General features: G+C 34.8%; 1 protein-coding gene across 6 annotated transcripts in view; it reads right to left on the bottom strand.

Annotated features, from left to right (window-relative positions):
• Kair1d (Kainate-type ionotropic glutamate receptor subunit 1D) overlaps positions 1 to 22,245 on the bottom strand; it is an 881,193-nt gene that overhangs the window by 64,178 nt on the left and 794,770 nt on the right. For all 6 annotated transcript variants that reach the window (XM_076774728.1, XM_076774730.1, XM_076774725.1 and 3 more), the window contains 3 exons: positions 15,840 to 15,860; positions 10,365 to 10,517; positions 228 to 449 (listed from right to left, as the gene is read on the bottom strand). In XM_076774728.1, coding sequence (XP_076630843.1) covers positions 228 to 449; positions 10,365 to 10,517; positions 15,840 to 15,860 — 396 coding nt within the window. The remainder of the gene's footprint in view (positions 1 to 227; positions 450 to 10,364; positions 10,518 to 15,839; positions 15,861 to 22,245) is intronic.

Below are 22,245 nucleotides of genomic sequence, written 5' to 3'. Positions count from 1 at the left end.
ATTGAATTTTTCTCTTTCAGAAATGCATAAAATCTAGATAACTGATATAAAATCAGCCAAAGTAATATAGTGTAGGTATTAACTTAGTGACCTTGAACCAATTTAATTTTGTGTTTAAGTGATAATGATACATTTATATTCTTTATGAATTCAAATAATTTGTAATATACTTTATCGATAATTACACGAGCTTGATCTTTGTTCTAATTACTTCTACAATAACTCACCAGAATGGTCGTCACGATGAAAGTCTTATTCTGAAGATTCTCGACGATCTGAATATACTCCTCTTTGTAACTTCTAGTGAAGTTTATACCCTTTGTGCTGTTCCAGGTTCCTATTTTTTTCAAACCGTCTTTGTTATTAAGTTCGATGATATCCAAAATGAAATCCGAACGGAATCCTTGATGATCGAACTTAATGATTCCGGTCAACCCCGTCATCTCGACCTGAGAACAAACATTGAATGGCGTTCACTTATTGGAATTTTTTAAATCAATAACGTCACAAGAATATCGTCTATAGACATCTATACAGGGTGTTCGGCCACCCCAGGGAAAAATTTTAATAGGAGATTCTAGAGGCCAAAATAAGACAAATATTAAGTGTATCAATTTGTTGATGGAGGCTTCGTTAAAAAGTTATTAACAATTAAATTCGAAAATTTAAAATCGTTCTGGAAAAATTATTTTCGGTTGCGGGGGTCAATTGCAATCATTTTTAGTCATTAGACATATCCCCAAAATCCTACTCCTTTTCGAGAAAAAAATTTGAGTATGTGTGAAATTATTCGACAAAATTAAAAAATTTCAAATCGTTCTAAAAACATTATTTTTAGTTACGGGGGTCCATTGCAATCGTTTTTGGTCAATAGACATACCCTCGAAATCCTAACCACTTTTGAGAAAAAAATTCCTTACCAAAAATATCATTTCTGCCCAGAAATGTTACCCCGAAATTTCGTGCGAATCTTTAAAACGTCATAACTTCTGAACGGATTGGACGATTTTAATGTTCAAAAAGCCAAAGGCCGCGTATTTTAGTGTAGAATATGTACAAATCGCAAAAATATTCGAAAAGTTGGTTCTTGACCCCGCAAAATGAGAAAAACCCCATAAAAATGGCCCAATTTTCAAACTGCCATAACTCCTACAATTGTGAATATATTTCAATGAAACTTTTTTCTTAAGCAGAGCTCATAGGTACTTACAAAAAAGTATTAGACAATTTTTCTGTAGGGCGTCAAACAAAAATACTAAAAATGAAAAAGGAATTTTTAAGGAAAATCGACAAGGGGGTAGGTGCCTAAATTTTTCGACGAAAAAAAAAATTTTTAATTAATTCTAAAAAAATTATTTTCGGTTCCGGGGGTCAATTACAATCATTTTTGGTTATTAGACATACCCTAGAAATCCTACTCACTTTCGAGAAAAAAATTCGAGACGGTGTAAAATTTTTCGACAAAATTAAAAAATTTCAAATCGTTCTGAAAAAATTATTTCCGGTTGCGGGAGTCAATTACAATAATTTTTGGTGAATAGACCTATCCCCGAAATCCTATTCACTTTCGAGAAAAAAATTCAGTACGAGCAGAACTTTAAACGTTAATAACTTTTTAACGAAGTCTCCATCAATAAATTAGTATTCTTGATTTTCGTCTTATTTTCGTCTCTAGAATCCCCTATTAAAATTTTTCCCAGGGGTGGCCAAACACCCTGTATAGTCGTGTTTAAGATCGATATCGATGATATTCAAAACCCGTACAAATTCAGTTTTATTTACATTTCGTTTTATCATCAGAAACAATTGTTTTTATTTAGTAACTTCGTTCACAAAATACAAACACAAATTCTCACTATAACAATTTAGTTTATCTAAGCTACAGAGTTGTTTCTTAGTAACAATTATTTTTTTCTTTGACAGTAGTATATTCAAGACATCTTAAACGCGCAGTAGAGTTTAAAGAATCTGTACTTTTACAAGTTTTTTAAATTGTACTATGCATTTTTTATTGTATAATTAAATTCTTTTACTCATTCCGCATATGTATAAAAGTATTATGACTATTGTGAACAGAATACTTTATAAAATATTCGAGACTTGACCTACAAGTCGAATTTGCAAAATAAATGTATTTTTAATGTCATTGTATTGAGAAAATTACTAGGAATGTTAAAAAAACATATGCGATTAAGACACAAAAGAATTGAAGTTATTTAACGGTTGCGGAAATAATAAAAAATTCTTTTTCGAAGGCACATGACGAACACTAAGTTTAAGAGCTTTTATTTTTAAAACAATTTCAAAAATTGTAAAATGGTGAATTAAGCCCCCCTACCCTTTGACGCTTGGTTAACAACAAAATTGATCGATTCAGCGTAGAATAACTCCATTACGCAGCAGTTATGGCGCGCGATAAAGTGTTCAATGCAATTACAACCTAATACGAACACACAGGCTCCCTTATTTTTAGTATGTTATAGAATCTCAATGTTAATTGGTACCATCTCGACGTTTTTTCAGCTTCTATGTTATTGAAACCATTTAAAGATAAAAAAAATTTTACCAAAAGCAGCGGTAGAGTTGTGAAATCCTAGCAGGCGAAGAAAAATTCCAGAATTACAACAATGAAATATGTAAAATAGGCCAATCAGTGCTGCATCAGGACGTCAGCGTGTACAACAACCCTAATTGTACTGGTTTGTAATTGGGTGTCTCCACGGCGCGAATGACAACAAAAGCTCGCGTTATACGGTAAAAGCGCTACGTAACCGATTCGACAATGTTCCTGGGCTCATTATGCAGGTTGTTTCCGGGTTAAACTCAAAAAATTTACATATGAATTTAGCACCCTAAAATAAACAAATTTTTCCTCTGGAAGTATGCCCACAAATGTTTCCTTCAATAGATATTTACCACTAAAATTAATAAGAATTAGGAATGGCTAACATTGAAATACCTGTGTTTTCCAGAACAAAGGTTACTAATTTGTTACTGTTTGCGCTGTACACAAAGCTTTTTTCATTCGTTCTGAGTAACTGTTAGTTCACTAAATACTTCGGTAGAATAAACTAGTAGTCAAATTATGCCTCGTACGTATATTGCTAGTGAATATGCCGATATGGTGTATGGATTTTGCGATGGAAATGCTAACGCTGCTCGTCGTGAATACGCTGTGCGATTTCCAAAGAGAAGACTACCAGATAAAGAAGTATTTTCTTTAGCAATTCACAGATTCAAGTTACTCAGTTACTCAGAATGAATGAAAAGAGCTTTAGCTATTAATTTTGCTTACAGTGCAAACAGCCACAAATTAGTAACCTTCGTTCTGGGAAACAGATATTTCAATGTTATTTATTCCTAACTCTTATTAATTTTAGAAGAAAAATTTGTTTGTTTTACCGTTCTACATTCATATCTAAAGTTTTAGACTTAACCCGAGAACATCCTACAGATAGCTATCTTCTACTTGATTATGGCGCTCGTATCTCTGCGAACAGAAGCCGGTGCCACGGTTTATCGGGGGACGCATCGTGCGAGGAAGGGGGCAGGGGAATTAATTTTGCGGAATTACGGACATCGATCAGTCGTCGCGGCAACGTAATATGCCATTATAACGATATGCTTAATCTGACACCACGAACACTGCCATGTGCAACTGCGTCGTGCACATCACCAGAAACAGAGACGAACAACGCAGTAAACTGTGGCCTGAATCGGCACAGAAGGTGGTTAAGTCCTACCTACGTTTCGCGATTGTTCTGCCAAACAATGGAAAGTTACTCCCGGGTTAAACGAAGCCGTCGGTCCCGTTGACAAATTATAGCTCGCGGTTTTGCGACCGTGAATCCTGGCTGACGCCTGCCGTCGTCGGGGAACAACCGGATGAGACCGAAATCGACCGTACGACGATGCAACCTGCACAGTTCAATTACGGAACTCCGCTCGGGGGAGAATGAATTCGAGTTACAGTACATAATCCCTATACTTACAAGGAACCTTCACGAACGGTCCGGCTTCGATTTTAATGAAACTTTGTGCACTTATAAAGTAGCCAAACATAATCGACAGGTATTTCTTTTAGCTGAGGTAACTCAAGTTTAAGGGGTGAAACTACCCCTTGAAGTTTTGATTCGAAACGTCTATCTCGAAAACGGAAAGACATACGAAAAAATTGTTAATGGGCGAGGTTAATGGTTTCTTATGTACAATAACATCGTGTTAAAAAATTTAACAAAATACAATTTATTTATAACAAAAAAAAATTTATTAACTTAATTTTTCATTTTATTGAAATTTTCATAATGACAAAGAATGACAAGCATTTTATACCAAATCCATTGGTAGGTAATATTTTAAAATTGCCTCTTATAATTTTGCAGATTTTGATGATTTACATCTTGCGCGCACATCCACTATGGTAGTAGCCGTTCTAACTTTGATTTTAATGAAGCATTGTAGGATTGCACTAAATTATACAGTAACAGTAACAAGTTTCTTAACAGCAATGAAAAAATTAATTATTTTACATACATATAAATACATACAGTGTGTATAGCAATTATTCTATGTAGTTTCGACAATAGTGGTACTCGTCGAAGAAATGTTTGAAACATAAAGATTTCTTACACCATGCGTATTTAATTATTGCCACGTCACCGCAAATATAGCATCTTGGTTCATTTTCAACAAAATAGCAGGACTCAACAGGATTCCGGAATGCATCTGGTTATTCATCTATACAGGATGTTCGACCAACCCTGGGAAAAATTTTAATGGCAGATTCTACATGCCAAAATAGGGAGAAAATCAAGAATACCCATTTGTTGATGGAGGCTTCGTTAAAAAGTTATTAACGTTTAAAGTTCCGCCCGAACTGAATTTTTTTCTCGAAAATGCGCAGAATTTCGGGGATATGTCTATTCGCAAAAAAATGATTGTAATTGATTCCCGTAACCGAAAACAATTTTTTAGAACGATTTGAAATTTTTTTTTTGTCGAAAAATTTAGGCACCTACCTCCTGTCGATTTTGATTAAAAATTCGTTTTTGAGTTTTAGTAATTTTGTTTGACGCCCTATCGAAAAGCTGACTAATACTTTTTTGTAGGTACCCATGAGCTCTACTTCAGAAAAAAGTTTCATTGAAATACATTCACTATTGTAGGAGTTATGGACGTTTGAAAATTGGACGATTTTTATGGAGTTTTTCTCATTTTACGGGATTATGGAACAACTTTCCGAATATTTTTGGAATTTCTACGTATTCTCTACTAAAATACGCGTTGTTTACCGTTTGAAACATTAAAATTCTCCAATCCGTTCAGAAGTTACGAAGTTTTAAAGATACGCATGAAATTTCGGCGAACCATTTCTGGCCTCACATTAGATTTTCGGTGAGGAATTTTTTTCTCGAAAATGCGTAGGATTTCGGGTAAATATATAATGACCAAAAATGATTATAATCGATCTCTGCAACCGAAAATAATTTTTTCAGAATGGTTTGAAATTTTTTAATTTATTTTTTTAATAACTCTTTAATGAAGCCTCAGTCAAGAATTTGATATTCTTGGCTTTTGTCTTATTTTGGCCTCTAGAATCTCCCATCAAAATTTTTCCCATGGGTGGCCGAACACCCTGTATGCCCCTAACATTATTATTGATGGAACAGAAAAATCGGATGCGGATTTCGAATGCTCGGTGTGCAATGGTACAATGATATTTTTTATAGCACGAGAACAATTTCGGTCTAATCAGAAGCCGTGGGGACCAACGTTATCTTCAATTTCGCTAATTGCGACGCGTAATCGAGAACAGGAACGTTTCTGAGCGGAGAACATAGCCCGCGTAATTTGTCCCCGAAAACTCGGTCAACGTATCAAAGCTGACCTGGTAATTATGCCGGTAATGGTTCCACTTGCCAATTTTCCTACGGCTGCACGACGCGCAGCAGTACGAATTTATCGCGGTCTCGGGTCACAGCATGATCGGTGTCCGGTTACACAATTCACACCCGGGATCAGCGAAACGGGCGACGATGAAAATATTTTTACGCTTGACGACTGTGAAATTTCCATTCGCGATTGCGTGACGGAAGAAAAAAATAAAAAATATAAATGCATCCGATCATTCCACTCGTTGAATCCGGCTGGACGTTTAATCGCTCGTTGTTTGCGACTCATTGATTAGAACTAGTCGTCGAGAGTATCCAGTATAATTACGTCGAACACACTGCGCTGTGTCGCAAATACGCAGTTCATATTGCAACCATGCGTTGTTTCGGACAGGATCAGCGACGGGGTTTCACATTATCATCGTGTGTAAATACTGAATTCTGCTCGAGGATACTTATACAGAATAGTGCAATTTAAGGGGGTATTCTAGTGTGAAACTTTGAAAAAATCCATTTCTTTTTTTGTATTTTCTTAAAGAATATAATTTGAAAAATATATCTGCAAAATCTTATGCCTGAACTCCTAAAATTACCGAAGTTATGGCTGTTTAAAGGACATGATGGTCAACATCATTATTATATGGATAAAAACTTTAAAAGCGTTTTTCTCGAATGGTGTCCATAATATCACAAAATCTATTTGACAAATTGGCTTAATATTTTTGGTACATATTCAATACATATGCGACTATAGGCTGTACTAGAATCAACCAAAAATTGTTATTTTTTATACTTCTTTAAACCCCCGAAAATAAGAAAAACATGAAAAATCGATAATCAAACTTCAAAGTGTTGTCATTTTTCTTTTTATCGACTTTTTTTTTTATTCTACTACTAGCTATAACCAAACTCATTCTTATTAAGAATCTTTCAAGTTTTTTCATTTGAAGCAAACAAAATGGTCGAAATCATGGGCACTGTGAGACGACCTTCTTTAAAAGCGACTATGTTTGAAAGTAAGCAGCGCCACCAATTTTAACTTTCTTTCGTCCCAAAAATATTAAAATGTAGCGGTTGGCCGTACAGGTAAAAAGAAATATTTTACGAACTAATAACGAAAGAACGAATTAATAACGAAAACTATTTTTGAGGAAATGTTTTCCGCGTGAAGAGAAAGAATGTTCAGGTAGCTTGTTCGTCGGCAACCTCCATAGTTAATTGCGAGCGTCATGAATTTCTGGACAGCAACCGTACGAGACCCAACGGCCTCCGCACGACAGAGCGTGAGTAATGGGCCTGATGGAAATTCCGCTACATTGTCAAACTTCGTACCTTCACACCTCGTCATCTAACCGTTCAAAGAAAACGCGCTAAGGGTGTAAGATCAATTGCAATGCAATTTTCAACTATTGAATCAATGTTTCCCTTATCATTGCTGTTGACTGAAGGTAGTGTTGTTACGCATTGATCCATAAGTAATCGAAAAAGGTCGCAATTCGCTTTCTTAGTATTCCATTTGAACGTCGAGTGAGAATCAAATTCTTGCAGTGTTGCTCCAGATAATGTTGTTGGAAAATGATCACGATCGTGTGGGTTTGAGGCTACCTCCCAATCGAATAAATGTGCTACTTTTGTGGAGCATATGGTTAAGTCAATAGAATTTAGCGTCCCATTAGAAATGTTCACATGGATGGGACATGTAGAATTTAGTAAAAAGAGATCTGATTCTGGGTCATCCAAGAGATAACTTCTCTCCTATGATCGTTTTTGTTGTATTCCCACAGCGTAGTATGACTGTTGAAGACTCCTAGCAAAATGAAAGGTTTGGGGAGATTATCATTTAAGCTTGATAATTCGGAAATTGAGAAGTCGTAACTGTTTGGTATGTAGATATACTATATATGTATACGAATTTCCATGGATAGAGTCAATATTGATGTAGCTACTGCCCCTAGCGTTGTGTTGAGTGGAATTTCTTTACAAAATGTATTATTTTTAATATACATGGCAACCTCGCCGCTGGCATGACGAGTATTTATTCTATTCGTGAAAAATGGTGAATAGTTTTTTATGTTGGCGATCGATGATTTCTTAAAATTTATCTCCTGGAGGCAGATGATTTCCGGATTAGTGTTGTTTATGAGTATTTGTAATCTTCCTCTATGTGAACTGTATCCATTAATATTCCACTGAAGGATTTTCATGGGTGGTTTCAATTGAGTTTAGGGGGAAATAAAGTTTTGGAAATGTCTTGTGTTAATAAGTTATGAGGGCGAACCAGGGATTCTCTTTCTCTTATGGAACTGTAGACGTCCAGTTTCTTTGTTGTTCGTGTGCATCTATTTTTAATTTTACAGTCGGTGAGATGTGGATACATTTGCTTGATCATATTGCTGGGTGCTTGAATGTCCTTAGTACATGACAATGCTAATTCGGTCACGTTTGGATTACCTTTAGCATTTTCCATGAAACTCTTAAATTGGGTATAATTGATAACATATTCGTTAGGGAAGCCATCAAGCAATTCCTTTAAAGGAGCCATCATTTCTTTAACAGTTTTTGAATCAGTCTTCTCACCTGATTTAATTTTAATTTTCATTTTTATTGGTTTTCGTACTTTTGGTAATGTCGAATTCATTTCGTCTGAGGAGTCTTCCACATCCATCAAAGACGAATCTGTAGCCTCTTCTTCGGGAACTATTTTTTGGGTGCTTTATGAGCTTGATTCGTATATTGGTCTTTTGGCATTATTTAATATAACATCTTTTCAGTAGGCAAGTCATTTTCCAGAATTTGTGATAATCGTGTCATTCCAACTCTTGAGTTGGTTTCAATACTTTGGTCGTGAGATGTAGTTCGTTGGATTGCCATTCAAAGGGTTTTGGTATCAGTTGGGATGTTCGTTTCTTTGTTGCTTGAGTCTGGACAGTTTTTTGCTAGGTGCCCTTCGTTTCTACATAAATAGCAATTGATATTATCCCCTGACAAGTAGATCCAATAACTGGTATTTTCACAAAAAATGATCAGCGACGGTGGAAATTTGACATCTTCCGGTTTTGTAAACATCTGACGTCGGAAGCTTAAGATCTGTGAGAAGCCTGGCTCAGATAATCCTGCTCTGAGAAATGATATTTGGGACATAGGTTTGACATTTAACCTTATCAATTCTTTCTCAATGACTTCATATGGTATTACCAGGCAGATATTTGACAGTATAATCCTCTTATAATTACTTATTAGAGGACGTAGTCAAATAGAATTATTTCCTATTGTGATCTTCGAGTAACTGCCGGTGATGTTCTCAACTATTTGTTTACTTGACAAGAATATACATATACGTGAATTTGAAATTCTTGATACGAATCTGATATTTGCTGGATCAGTGGTTTTCCCTATACCATTAACATATTCCTTTAATGGGATGCCATTGATTGAATCAAGAACGATTGCTTGGTTTTTCTGGAGGAAAAGGGAATTCTGAATGGTTGCCGCGTAGCTTTGTTTAGTGGTATACTGGAATTGATATTTTGGGAAACTATCAGTGGGGTATTGTGTAATCTCCTGTAGTCAGGAGCTGCCATATGTAGGTACTTGTTTGTACCTACGGTATTTTAACACTTAACACTTAGCTTAACTCTTCGTTTTAACTATCACTATTTGACGACTATTATTCGTTCACTCACTATAGGCCTCTGTATTTATAAACACTCACGATACAATACTGAACACGTCTCGCCAGCACAACGGTCGATAGACGACTGACAATTAATATTAATTTAATTGTAATTAGATATAAGAATATGTAGAGTTTAATATCTATAAAGTACATACTTAATGAAAGAATGTTTGTATGTTCGCAAATGCTTCGTTCAAGAGATATTGACTTCCAATGTTACAAGACTATAGGAAATAGGCTTATTCTCTGTATTAGTTTAGAAAGATGAAAATGTGATTATTAAATATTTTGTTCAAAATAATGTCATTCAACTCAGAGACAAGTATTACACTTATTCACGAGGGAACAAATGGATGATCGACATTATATGTTTGTAAATTCCTTGCACGCCTGTGCTATTCTCTACTTTAATGACTGACGGTCGACATTCACATGTATATACCATATTAACATAATTGCTAACAGAATACGTTCGAGGCATGATTATAATTGGTTTATTCTACAACTTCTGGCTATCGAATTAGGACCACGAACAAATTGTCCATGTCTATATGAATTATTATTAAATACGTACATTATTATGTATATGTATGTATATTACAATTAATCTATTACTATTATGTAAATGATCAAATTCATCGGATTGTGGATCAAATAAATATTTTATTTATGCTAGAGTATTAGTAGCGAATAAGAAGGGGCTTAAAAAGATTTGCCACGTATAACTATACGTATGAAAATTATCTATGCTTTCGCAGTTATCCAGAATTTGTTGTGTATAGAATTTGAATACTCACGATTTTCATATAGTTTATGAGGGAGTATCCATGAGGCCAAGTATCGGTGGATTCGCAGGAAAGCGGCTTGATGTCGATCTGTTGCGACGTGTCCAGATCGTGCAGAGCTTTCGCGAATAGGTGCACGGCGTCGTACATCAGCGAGGTTTCAGTCTGAAACGATACGAAATAAAGAATCGAAACAGTTTCCAACGATATGCAAAAACATGTCCGATACAAATTTGTGACAAATTCGTGCCAACGATTCGCGGCGATGTAAATCAGATCACGATCCGCGTTTAAACGAATCAATTCTGGAGAAAACTCGCCTTTTTACCACGCGCGGAATCGCTATTTATGAGGGGGTCGACCAGACGGACTACCAACTCGTAAAAGGGAATCGTATCGCACGGTCTGATCGAACGATTTCTTTTCCTCCCACCAAACGAATTTCGACCGTCGAAAGGAGCAAAGCGTTGCACGCGCGTCCTTCCACAGTTTCATGGCAAATTGACACTTCCTGTTACCAAGACAGCATACAGTTTGTCACATAATAGCGTACTCGCTATGATTACAAAATACAATATACAGAGTGTTCGGCCACGTCTGGGAAAAATTTTAATGGGAGATTCTAGAGGGCAAAATAAGACGAAAATCAAGAATGCCAATTTGTTGGTTGAGACTTCGTTAAAAAGTTATTAACGTTTAAAGTTTCGTCTGTAGAACGTCAATCTGTGTACAGCTGCGTGCATGCGATAGTGGTTCTCACTCAGCATGAGAAACTCTACTTACTGACTCATCGACAGCCTTACAGTTTTCTGAGTGAGAACCACTATCGCGCGTTCTCAAGTTGTCGTTCTACAGGCGGAACTTTAAACGCTAATAAGTTTTTAACGAAGCCTCAATCAACAAATTGGCATTTTTGATTTTCGTCTTATTTTGACCTCCAGAATCTCCCATTAAAATTTTTCCTAGGGGTGGCTGAATACCCTGTATACGAGTCGGTTTCTTTCCTAAAGTTTCTCTCTCTGTCTCTCACTCATTTCAGTACTTTCTCGTTTCTTAATTCGTACTGACTGTTACATACATTGTTCGGTCGCGCACTGCCTATAAACCATGACACATATTACCTAGACACACTTTGTCACGCTTACTTTCAAACATGAACACTAGGCCACGACACACATTGTTTTTCCATTCACTCGCGACACACTCATCTTTCCGTACAAATAACGTTCACTTTCATATCTTTTCAACACATACAATCTATGACAACCATATTACCATACTTTCAACTTATTTAATCACGTAGAATTCCCCGTTTCTTGGTTGAATTATGATCATACTCTGTACATATCAGGCATGTTAAACTTAATTTATTTCGAGGGCCAGTTTGCAAAATTATAAATAGTGACACTATCGCTAAAATTAAAACTTATTTCTCAGTCATTAGAGAAAATTCGAAAAAATACAGGCTTGAGTCTTTTCTTGTTTGTACTTACAAATTTTCGACAAGAATAATTATACTATTTAAGAAATAATGATTAAGTACGTGATTTTTGTAGTTATAATCTCACCGTTTGTAATTTTCTAAAAACTTCATTTACATTTTGTTCTTTATACAAGACCGAGTAATTATCTTTTGCAGTTTCTAAATTTGAATGATGATTTCAATCTCTAAAATTAATTCCTGGTATTAAACAAAAATTATATCGAACATTGTTAATAACTTTGCTCGTGTGCTAAGTTTGGCTAAAATTGGTGTGTAACAATTGAAACGTGTTTCATATACGTATTAGACGAATGAACTGCATTGAAACCAAGAGCATAGAGTATATCGATGATCTAAATATATGTCTTCAACAAATATATCAGATATGTAAGACAATTAATATGCATATAAGTCATATTCTATTATCAATAAATTTATGAAACACATTCACTGGAAATAAAACGACATATTTCAAATATATTCGTCGAAGAAACTTGTATCTACATATTTGACATATGCTCCAAAGTTTTAATGCAGTTAATCCATGTTTCAGAAAAGTTATTTCTTTTTCTAAAATTAACTATTCTTATTTATTTGGAATTATTATAAATACTGATTGTAATGTTAAATTCAATGATATTGGACGTAGTCGTAACGAGCAGTTTAATATTCATACTCAACAATCCTGTATAATTTATGTACCTATATTTCTATTTAATATAGATTATCTACATTGATAATTTTGAAAATGATCATACGGGATTTGGTCAAAAACATGAAACATGAATAATAAGTGGCTTGTTACGATTATATTCAATGTCATTGTATTACGATTTATTATTTTGCTGTTTATAACATTATATTATTTATATTTGGTCCCTCGTTTTGTAAAAATATCTGTTTCCAATCTCAAATTAATTTTACATTTATACCAGATGAAATGCCGTCGTCTTCTCATTAATAATATAGTGAATCGATATTGCTTCTAAGATTGAATAATTTACAATTTCTTCACTCAATTCGTTGAAACGATAAATAAATAGCAAAATAATGAAAACGCTTTGATTTTAAACTTCAACTTTGTTCGTATTCGAATGATTCCATTTTCTTTATACTTTGAAGGATGAGAACTTTGGAGATCTGGATTAATTGCGTACCTCGTCTCAAATACGACGGGATTACTTATCTTTATGAGAAGCTATGAGGGTTCTATATTGCAGCACAAGGAAAGACCGACTTGAAATTAGACTGGTGACGACTAGCAATGGGACGGAGCATATCGCGAGTAAGAAAGTCAGATCAAACAACTTTCGTTCTCTATTACTTTATGAATACAAATCGAATCACAGATCTACAATCTGAAATACTACGATATTACGATAACTTGAAAGTTTAATTTATAAGTTATCAATTAACTAAAACTGTTTTTACGATTAAAAAGCGGCAATCGCTAATACTATGACACGTACACAACTGTAGGAATAAGAAAGCGAGTTGGGTTTACTGAGTTAGTAAATTAAAAAAAAAATCGACTCTTGGTTTTTCAGAATAATTAAATAGGTAAAATAATATAAAAAATGTCTTTCTTTGATTTTGTTACACGTTTAATCCTTTAGTGAATGATGTGTACTTTTCAATATCTTTGTAACATTCAAAATAAATATTCGCGTTTTTTTAAATCCAGCGCATACAATACGTGGCAATAGATCTGGCATATGTGCACGGCACGTAAAACACCTGCGGAATTTGGTTCAAAATTTGTTTCATTGGTTGACGTTACAATCTACTGGGCAGTGAATTCATGCGGGTTCGCAACCAGAGGGTCTATGTCAAATATTATTCAACAAACTCTCCTATAAAGTGAATGACTGTTACATTATACTGAACCTGCAGCAATACAATAGTAAAAGATTCATGTAGAAATTATCGAGTAAATTTTAAGGCAGCATAAACTGATGGTGGTTAATATTGTGGAAATGGATGTGCCGTGTGAATGTTCATTGATTCGTATGCTTGAGGAATGTTTCGAGTGAATCTATTGCAGAACGAACGCGGTGTGTTTTGGAAAGGTTGGCCAAAGTGCGAAAGAAGAGTGTTTGGGACAAAGCACTTGACTTCGCCCATACTGAATTTTTTTCTCGAAAGTGCGCAGGATTTCGGGGGTATGTCTATTCACCAAAAATGATTGTAATTGACCCCTGCAACCGAAAATAATTTTTTCAGAACGATTCGAAAGTTTTCAATTTTATCAAAAAATTTGTTCACTTCTTGAATTTTTTTCTCGAAAGTGCGTAGGATTTCGGGGGTATGTCTATTCACCAAAAATGATTGTAATTGACCCCCGCAACCGAAAATAATTTTTTCAGAATGATTCGAAATTTTTTTTTTCGTTGAAAAATTTTGGCACTTACCCCCTGTCGATTTTTCTTAAAAATTCATATTTCATTTTTAATACATTTGATTGACGTTCTACAGAAAAGTTGTCTAATACTTTTTTGAAAACTTTAAACAATAAACGCTTATAGACCGCAGAAGTTACCTTTTATTTGTAAAATCAGTTCTCCTATAATTATTATATTTTCCTACAACGCCGCATCCCTTTTCATAATTTTAAATATATTCTTTTAGAGTATGTTTGATTACTTCATTAGAAATCATAAGTTATGTTGCGAATTATTTCCTTTAATAAATTAAGAATTTCTTTCTAAAAATCAAATGACTCCTTATGGTAAGAATAGGTATGTGTACCGGTACGTTTAGTGTTAAATGAAAAAATTTTATTCCATATTTTGTTCTTATTTTTTCATAAGGAACCACCTCGTGCCCGTTAGTACATGTTATTCGGCTGCACCCTGCATGTATATCATATTAAAATAAATCAACGAAATAAAAACTATGTAAAGTGTAGTGACAATTGTTTGTTTGCTCCTATTCTGATGTTCATTTGATGCAACATTCGTTCTTTAGTGTGCATTAGTCGATGAACGATGAAGTATTTGCAATTTAATCTTCAGTTAACATTTAATGAAAATATACTCGTTTCAATTTGGTTATGCATATGGATTGATGAATTTTGTTATCTCATTATTTATTGCATTTATTGTACTTGTTATGAAACAATACAAAAAGGAATAGAAATGAGGTTTGCTATGCTTTTGTATATGTCATGTATGTTCGAAAAAAGGAAAACATAAGTGTGTTCGACTGATCACCCCCTCCCCAGCATTTAGTTTTCAACTTGGGTTAATTGTAAACTACATCTTTTCCTTCAATTTGAGTTAACTATTATTGGAAATAGGTGGTGGAATAAAAAAATAAATATTTTTTAAACTAAACTTCGTCTTTATTTGAAGCACTTGGAAGGGCACGTGTATTCATTTTGGAAGAATATGCCAGAATGAAGAAAGATCAGTGACGAAATGTTCGTCACGTATGTATAACCACAGATCCTATTCACTGTCTAAATCAGCCAAGGAAGAAACACGTCTGCACGCTCTTAACTTATGTCTCGAAAAATGAAACGCAACACGCACGTCGATCGTTTTTGTAAATGAAAGAAAAACTTTCTCTTTTTGAAAGAGACAAACAACCAACTGTAAACTATATTTTTTACAATTGTTGCACATAAATTATGATTTCCGAGATTAATGATAGAGGATAAAATGATTTCAATTAAATTTGTTTTACCAAGCAAATAGATTTTCAAAACTGATGTTTCACATCATGACGTTATTTCCGCGTTGAAATTACTTTGTTAAATTTTATTCAAGTATGTCGATCTTTTGTTCAAAATAAGCAAAATGAAGTTTAGTTTTATATCGTTCGTTGCCTGAACTACAGAGAGGCTTTTTCCGATGCATTGTAAATGTGCTGATCCCACGGTCCGTCGAATGAATAAATAATCGATCGTCTCCGTGGAAATAGCTCGATTTTAATACTTCCGCGCTCGCCGGACGAAGTTAAGTGCCGCATGCATTTTTAAATGAAAATTCGCAAAATCTTACCTTTATGCAGGTGAGATTGTTCTGCTCCACGTGTGCATGAAACAAACATTATTTGATTATTTTTAGAAGTCGATTTTTACTGTTACACAGTAACTACTGCCAATATTTTAAAAAATATGTGTAATATACAGGGTGTTTGGCCACCCCTGGGAAAAATTTTAGTAGGAGCTTCTAGAGACCAAAATAAGAAGAAAATCAAGAATACTAACTTGTTGATGGGGACTTCGTTAAAAAGTAATTAACGTTTAAAGTTCCGCCCGTACTGAATTTTTTTCTATAAAGTGAGTAGGATTTCGGGGGTAGGTCTATTCACCAAAAATTATTGCAATTGACCTCCGCAACCAAAAATAGTTTTTCCAAAACGATTTGAAATTTTTCGCCGAAAAAATTCAGCACTTCACGGATTTTTCTTAAAAATTTGTTTTTCATTTTTAATAAATTTGTTTAACGCTCTACAGAAAAGTTGTCTAATACTTTATTATAAGTACCCAGGGGTTCTGCTTCAGAAAAAAATTTCAATGAAATATATTCACAATTGTAGGAGTTATGAACATTTGAAAATTGCACCATTTTTATGGGGGTTTTTTCATTTTGCGGAGTAAAGGAATAACTTTTCGAACATTTCTGGAATTTCTACATATTCTTGACCAAAATACGCGTAGTTTGCATTTTGAAACATTAAAATCGTCCAATCCGTTCAGGAGTTATAACATTTTAATAATTCGCATCTTTCAGGGAAGCATTTCTGGCCTCTCATTAGATTTTCGGTAAAGAATTTTTTTCTCGAAAGTGCGTAGGATTTCGGGGTATGTCTATTCACCAAAAATATTTGTAATTGACGCCTGCAACTAAATATAATTCTGATAGTATGATTTAAAATTTTTTAATTTCGTCTAAAAATTTCAGTATCTATTCGAATTTTTTTCTCGAAAGTAGGTAAGATTTCAGGGGTGTGTATTCACCAAAAATGATTGTAATTGAGCCCCGAAACCAAAAATAATTTTTTCAGAATAATTTGAAATTTTTTAATTTAATTTTTTAATAACTTTTTAATGAAGGCTCAGTCAAGAAATTGATATTATTGATTTTCGTCTTATTTTGGCCTCTAGAATCTCCCATTAAAATGTTTCCCAGGGGTGGCCAAACACCCTGTATAATTATAGTTATAATAATATATAGTATTAAATAGGTTCTTAAATATAGGTCAGTGTTTACAATTTCACCACCCATAAGTAATTTATAAAGTAGAAATCAAAATTGACAGATAGCACCAATTTTTATTATTACGCTCAATGGAATAAAGTAATATTTTCCACAGGCCAAGCGATAGATTTCAATGTAAAATAATGTCGAATTTATTTAAAACATATCGCCAGTACGGTATAAGAATGATGCAACTGCCAAAGTCTGATTTTTCAGGAAACCAAGAAAATCAATTATATTTAGTAAAATTTGTACTCCAATAACGAAAGAAATGTTTTCTAATATAATTTATTTTCATTCCCCAATTATTTTGTGGGGGATCGGTATAGGAGCTGATCGTAATAATGAACTCAATCCACGCCATTGTTTAACTGCGGGAGCACAAAAGTTTATTTGAACGTTTGCTTATAATACGTGTGTATAAATATATTACGCGCAGTAACGCGCTAGCAACTCTCGAAGTACGCGTCGAAAGTTAAAAGTCTGTGATGCCTCTCGTCCTCTCTCCTACCGGGATTTTATACCCGGTCCAAGGTTAATAATCCGTCGATTGTTGCTGAGAACGATGAACCAGGGCCCCAGTACGAGCTCCTAATTTGGTTTTAAGTTCTTAATTATTCTTTAGAGACTTCTCATTTAGCTGTAACTATTACCACGCGAATTCAAACCAGCTTTTCTAAAAAATAGCGATGTCTTTAAGCGACTGGTATGATAAACCTGATTGCCAGATTCCTAACACATATTCGAGTGTCTAATTCACAAATGTCTAATTTTAGTAATTAGCACATTGCCTTTACGTCACGATGATTCGATTTGAATGTTGAACACTACGGATTCCTTTGCAACAATGATACAAATGGGATCCAAAAAGTACGATCCTTGTCGTAGGAGAAATTCGTAGGACTCGCCTAAAACAAATTCAATTTCACGAAATACAGTGCTCGATATCAACGACAAGTTGTATAGGCCCCATCAAATTCTCGATGAAAGTTTGAATCGCCCCCATGAAAGGGACGACGGAATTAACTTGTCCAAGTTTTGCTCGACTTCTCGAACCAGCGTCGAAAACAACGATAAACTTTGCGCGGTTATTATTGAATTCCATTCGGGGAAATATTCCGCGCGTAACCGTGCGACGCTCGCAAGCTTAACTTTCGTTTCGCCTCTATTGAAATTCGCTTTGTCCCAACAATCTATTCTCTGATATAGTAGCCTAGTTGAATTAGGCCTTTTACTGGGGGAAATATCCAACTTTAATTGCATAATATTGTCGAAAAGTCTTACAAAATGATATACAGGGTGGGGCAGTAACTATTAGCACCTCAGATATCTTCGAAACTATAAGTTTCACAGAAATGTTTGCTAAAGTAAATTGCACAGTACGAAGGGCGCTATTGAGTGGCGATAATAGTTTTTTTGCAGGTGGAGGTACTTCGGACATTTGAAGGTCACATCCATTTTTTTAAATGGATCGGTATGTTTTTGCTTCCGTATCACGATAGAGGATCTTAAAACGAGTTCAACGACCTATTACACAAGGTCATTGAAGGTCATAGAAAGTAGAGAAAGGCGATAATACTTACGGTTTTGGTAGTAAATGAAACATACGTATTGCCAACAGTAGAGGAATGCGTAATGCTTACCGTTTACTTCACTGAGAATAAACACTGCTTGAAGGACACTTTAATAGTTTGCAGAGTAAGATAAACATCATAAGATTAGTATCGATAAATCGGTCAATCCGGCACGATGTATCCGTTTGAAGAGCAGGTTGATATGCTTCTTATTTATGGCGAATGCCAACAAAATTCTTTAAGGGCGAAAAACTTGTATGCTGAACGATATCCACATCGGTCTCAGCCTTCGCGTCAAACATTTAAAAATGTGTATGATAAACTTAGGCAAACCGGTAGTTTAAGTGTTCGTAAAAGTGAACACCAGAAACGAGTAATTAACGAAGAAATGGAAATCGGTGTGCTCGCTAGTGTGTCTAGAAATTCTCATATTAGTTCGCGACAAATTGAACGCGAATCTGGCATTAGTAGGAGGAGCGTACTTCGCATTTTGCACCGTCACAAATTTCATCCGTATCACGTTAGTCTTCACCAAGAATTGCATGGGAACGACTTCATGAATCGCGTTGAGTTTTGTCGATGGGCTATACGTCAGATTCAAAACAATGAGCTTTTTTTTAATACCGTCTTATTTACTGATGAAGCAATATTCACAAATCACGGGAATGTTAATTTGCATAACATGCATTTATGGGCAGCGGAAAATCCATATTGGCTGCGTCAGGTTGAACATCAAAAACAATGGTCTGTGAATGTATGGTGCGGTATCATAGGTGATCAAATTATTGGACCTTATTTTATCAATGGAAATTTGAATGGCAACGTCTATGCTAATTTTATGAAGGATACATTGGGTCTTTTGCTAGAAGAGTTACCTTTATTTACACGACAAACCATGTGGTATCAACATGATGGATGCCCAGCACATTATTCATCGATTGCGCGAAGGGAACTCGATGAAAAATTTCGAAATCGTTGGATTGGACGCGGCGGTCCAATATCGTGGCCAGCTCGTTCACCAGACATAACACTTTTAGATTTCTTTCTGTGGGGAACACTGAAAGAGAAAGTGTACAAAGAAGTACCAACTACATCTCACGATATGCAACAGCGAATTATTGCAGCCTGTGCATCAATAAGTTCTGACGCTGTAAGACTTGCAAGTCAGTCAATCGTAAAAAGAATCCAACGGTGCATTGACAGTGATGGTCATCATTTCGAACACCTACTATAAACATGTTTCATTTACTACCAAAACCGTAAGTATTATCGCCTTTCTCTACTTTCTATGACCTTCAATGACCTTGTGTAATAGGTCGTTGAACTCGTTTTAAGATCCTCTATCGTGATACGGAAGCAAAAACATACCGATCCATTTAAAAAAATGGATGTGACCTTCAAATGTCCGAAGTACCTCCACCTGCAAAAAAACTATTATCGCCACCCAATAGCGCCCTTCGTACTGTGCAATTTACTTTAGCAAATATTTCTGTGAAACTTATAGTTTCGAAGATATCTGAGGTGCTAATAGTTACTGCCCCACCCTGTATAAGTTGTTTAAATATCGCGTTTGTCCGAGTCGAAGAAACTCGGCCGCGATTCCCGTTTCTATGTTGCATTCGCGTTATTTTAGTAGGTTGGGCTGGCGCCGAATTTTTTCAGCGTGCAGCTTATTAAACCGCGGCCATTTATGTGTTTATGCTAGCTAACTTCGCAGGAATTCTCGATTCTTAGAACAGATTCCAGGTATTGTGTCGTTAGCGCCGAGAGAGAGAGAAGCGTTTTCTCTACTCTGCCGGCCATTTTGTTCCGGTTAATCATCGTTATCGATGAACCCATTATAATGAAAATTTAAACCAATCTTCAGATCAGAATATATACTTTAATATAAAGTTTCATTTTAATTATTTTGTAGTTTAAATGTAATAGTGTTAAAGTATACACACACGTACTTATGTACATTAGGGTGGACCTTGTTTTTTGATTTACGAATTCTTTTTTGGGACACCCCCTGAAATTGTGACACTGGATGAAAAAATAACTTATGCAAAATTTGAAATTGATCGGACAATGGGAAAAAGTGGCACATCGCAGTTGAAAATTTGGTAGTTTTCTAACTCGTTTTTCTCCATTAAAGTGTATCGCTATCATACATTTTAGCACCTCTTTGAATTCGTCTTTTTACGCTTTGTAAGGATATAGAAACAAAATTTTGAATTTTTTGTTTTTTAAAATTTATTGCGGGGGAAAAGTATACTTTTTCACATTATATTTACTTCGTTAAATAGTACAGTTTTACTCCTACATTTTTTTCTATATTTTTAAATAACGAAGATATTTAGATATTTCTATTTCAATCATTGTAAAATGTAGAATCAATGCAAGGGAATATACCGTATAAAATGAATAGCCTTAAAACTAATTGTAAGAAAGGAATATGTAGTGAAATCTGACAACGGGAAATGCTGCTACATCAAATTTGACATTTTTTTGTTCTTGTAATTCTTTTTTTTCGTTTTAATTCACAGTTTTTATACAGTTTATAACAATATAAAAACAAAAATATATGATTGCCTTAAAAAAAAATTATGAGTTTGAAATCTCAAAGATCAATAAAAATTTGTAAAGATAATTTTCTCAAAATTTAATTTTTAATTAGAGTATTTTCCTTGTAAGTTACAGCGTAAAAGAAAAATTCTCACACGTTCATCTGTATTTTACAATATCAATACTATTAAGCGTACTTGATCATTGTACGTTACTTTATAGCTTTATCTACTTCATCTTTTCTCTATTTCTAAAAAATTAACCAAACACGGTAATATTAAAATTTCAATTCATTAATTATTTTCTTATAAACATTCTTATCCAAATACATTCATTAGTCTTTACAATTTGTACCTGATGTTATCGAGAAAAATCGCTGCAGTCGCGGCTTTTCATAAACTTTCGCGAATTATCGGGAAACTTGGTATCGAACAACCAATTCTCAGAATCCACAGCTGATTTCTTAATTGCAATAATACATGAATTGAACCTTTTATGTAATTTTTAATACACCAATTAATATTCATTGCTTCCCTTTTTCATTCGCCTCGAATGCTTCTTGTTCCCCGTTTCCGAGTACGGTGTCAAGTAAATTTTCTCAAACAAGAAGGCGACGAATTCACTCTTCGCTTTCCTCCTTTCAATTCGCACCAACGGCACCCGATGCTCATTGAAAAGCGTCGGTTTTCCAGCCACCGCGACGAGGAACTTTTTATCGCGGCTTCCTGTGCGTGCCAGGAATCGATTGTCCTCGATGCTGCAGTCGCGTCGAACGTAAAGGGGCGTCTTTCTCGGGAGACCCGCGAGAAGAAAAGCGAAGAGAGTCGCTGCGCAGAATTTACGAGGGTATCCGTGTATCGGAAAATTAATCTGCATGAGGGAGCTAATAACTTATACGGGAGGACACGGAAGATTACATATTTTAACTACGAAGACTTAACCCTCAAGCACACACGCTCAAATACTTACTAGAGACACAACTGATCCAAGTGTCTTTTTTTTTAATCGATACGTCAAAGATTTAAAAATAACACTGTGCAAGTTAAATTGTCGGATAAGTTTGTACAGTAAAGATATTTATC

Source organism: Colletes latitarsis, chromosome 10 (genome assembly GCF_051014445.1).
Source record: "Colletes latitarsis isolate SP2378_abdomen chromosome 10, iyColLati1, whole genome shotgun sequence".
Classification (NCBI taxonomy): domain Eukaryota; kingdom Metazoa; phylum Arthropoda; class Insecta; order Hymenoptera; family Colletidae; genus Colletes; species Colletes latitarsis.
The sequence above is the reverse complement of the archived record's forward strand: the minus strand, read 5'-3'. Positions and strand labels throughout refer to the sequence as shown.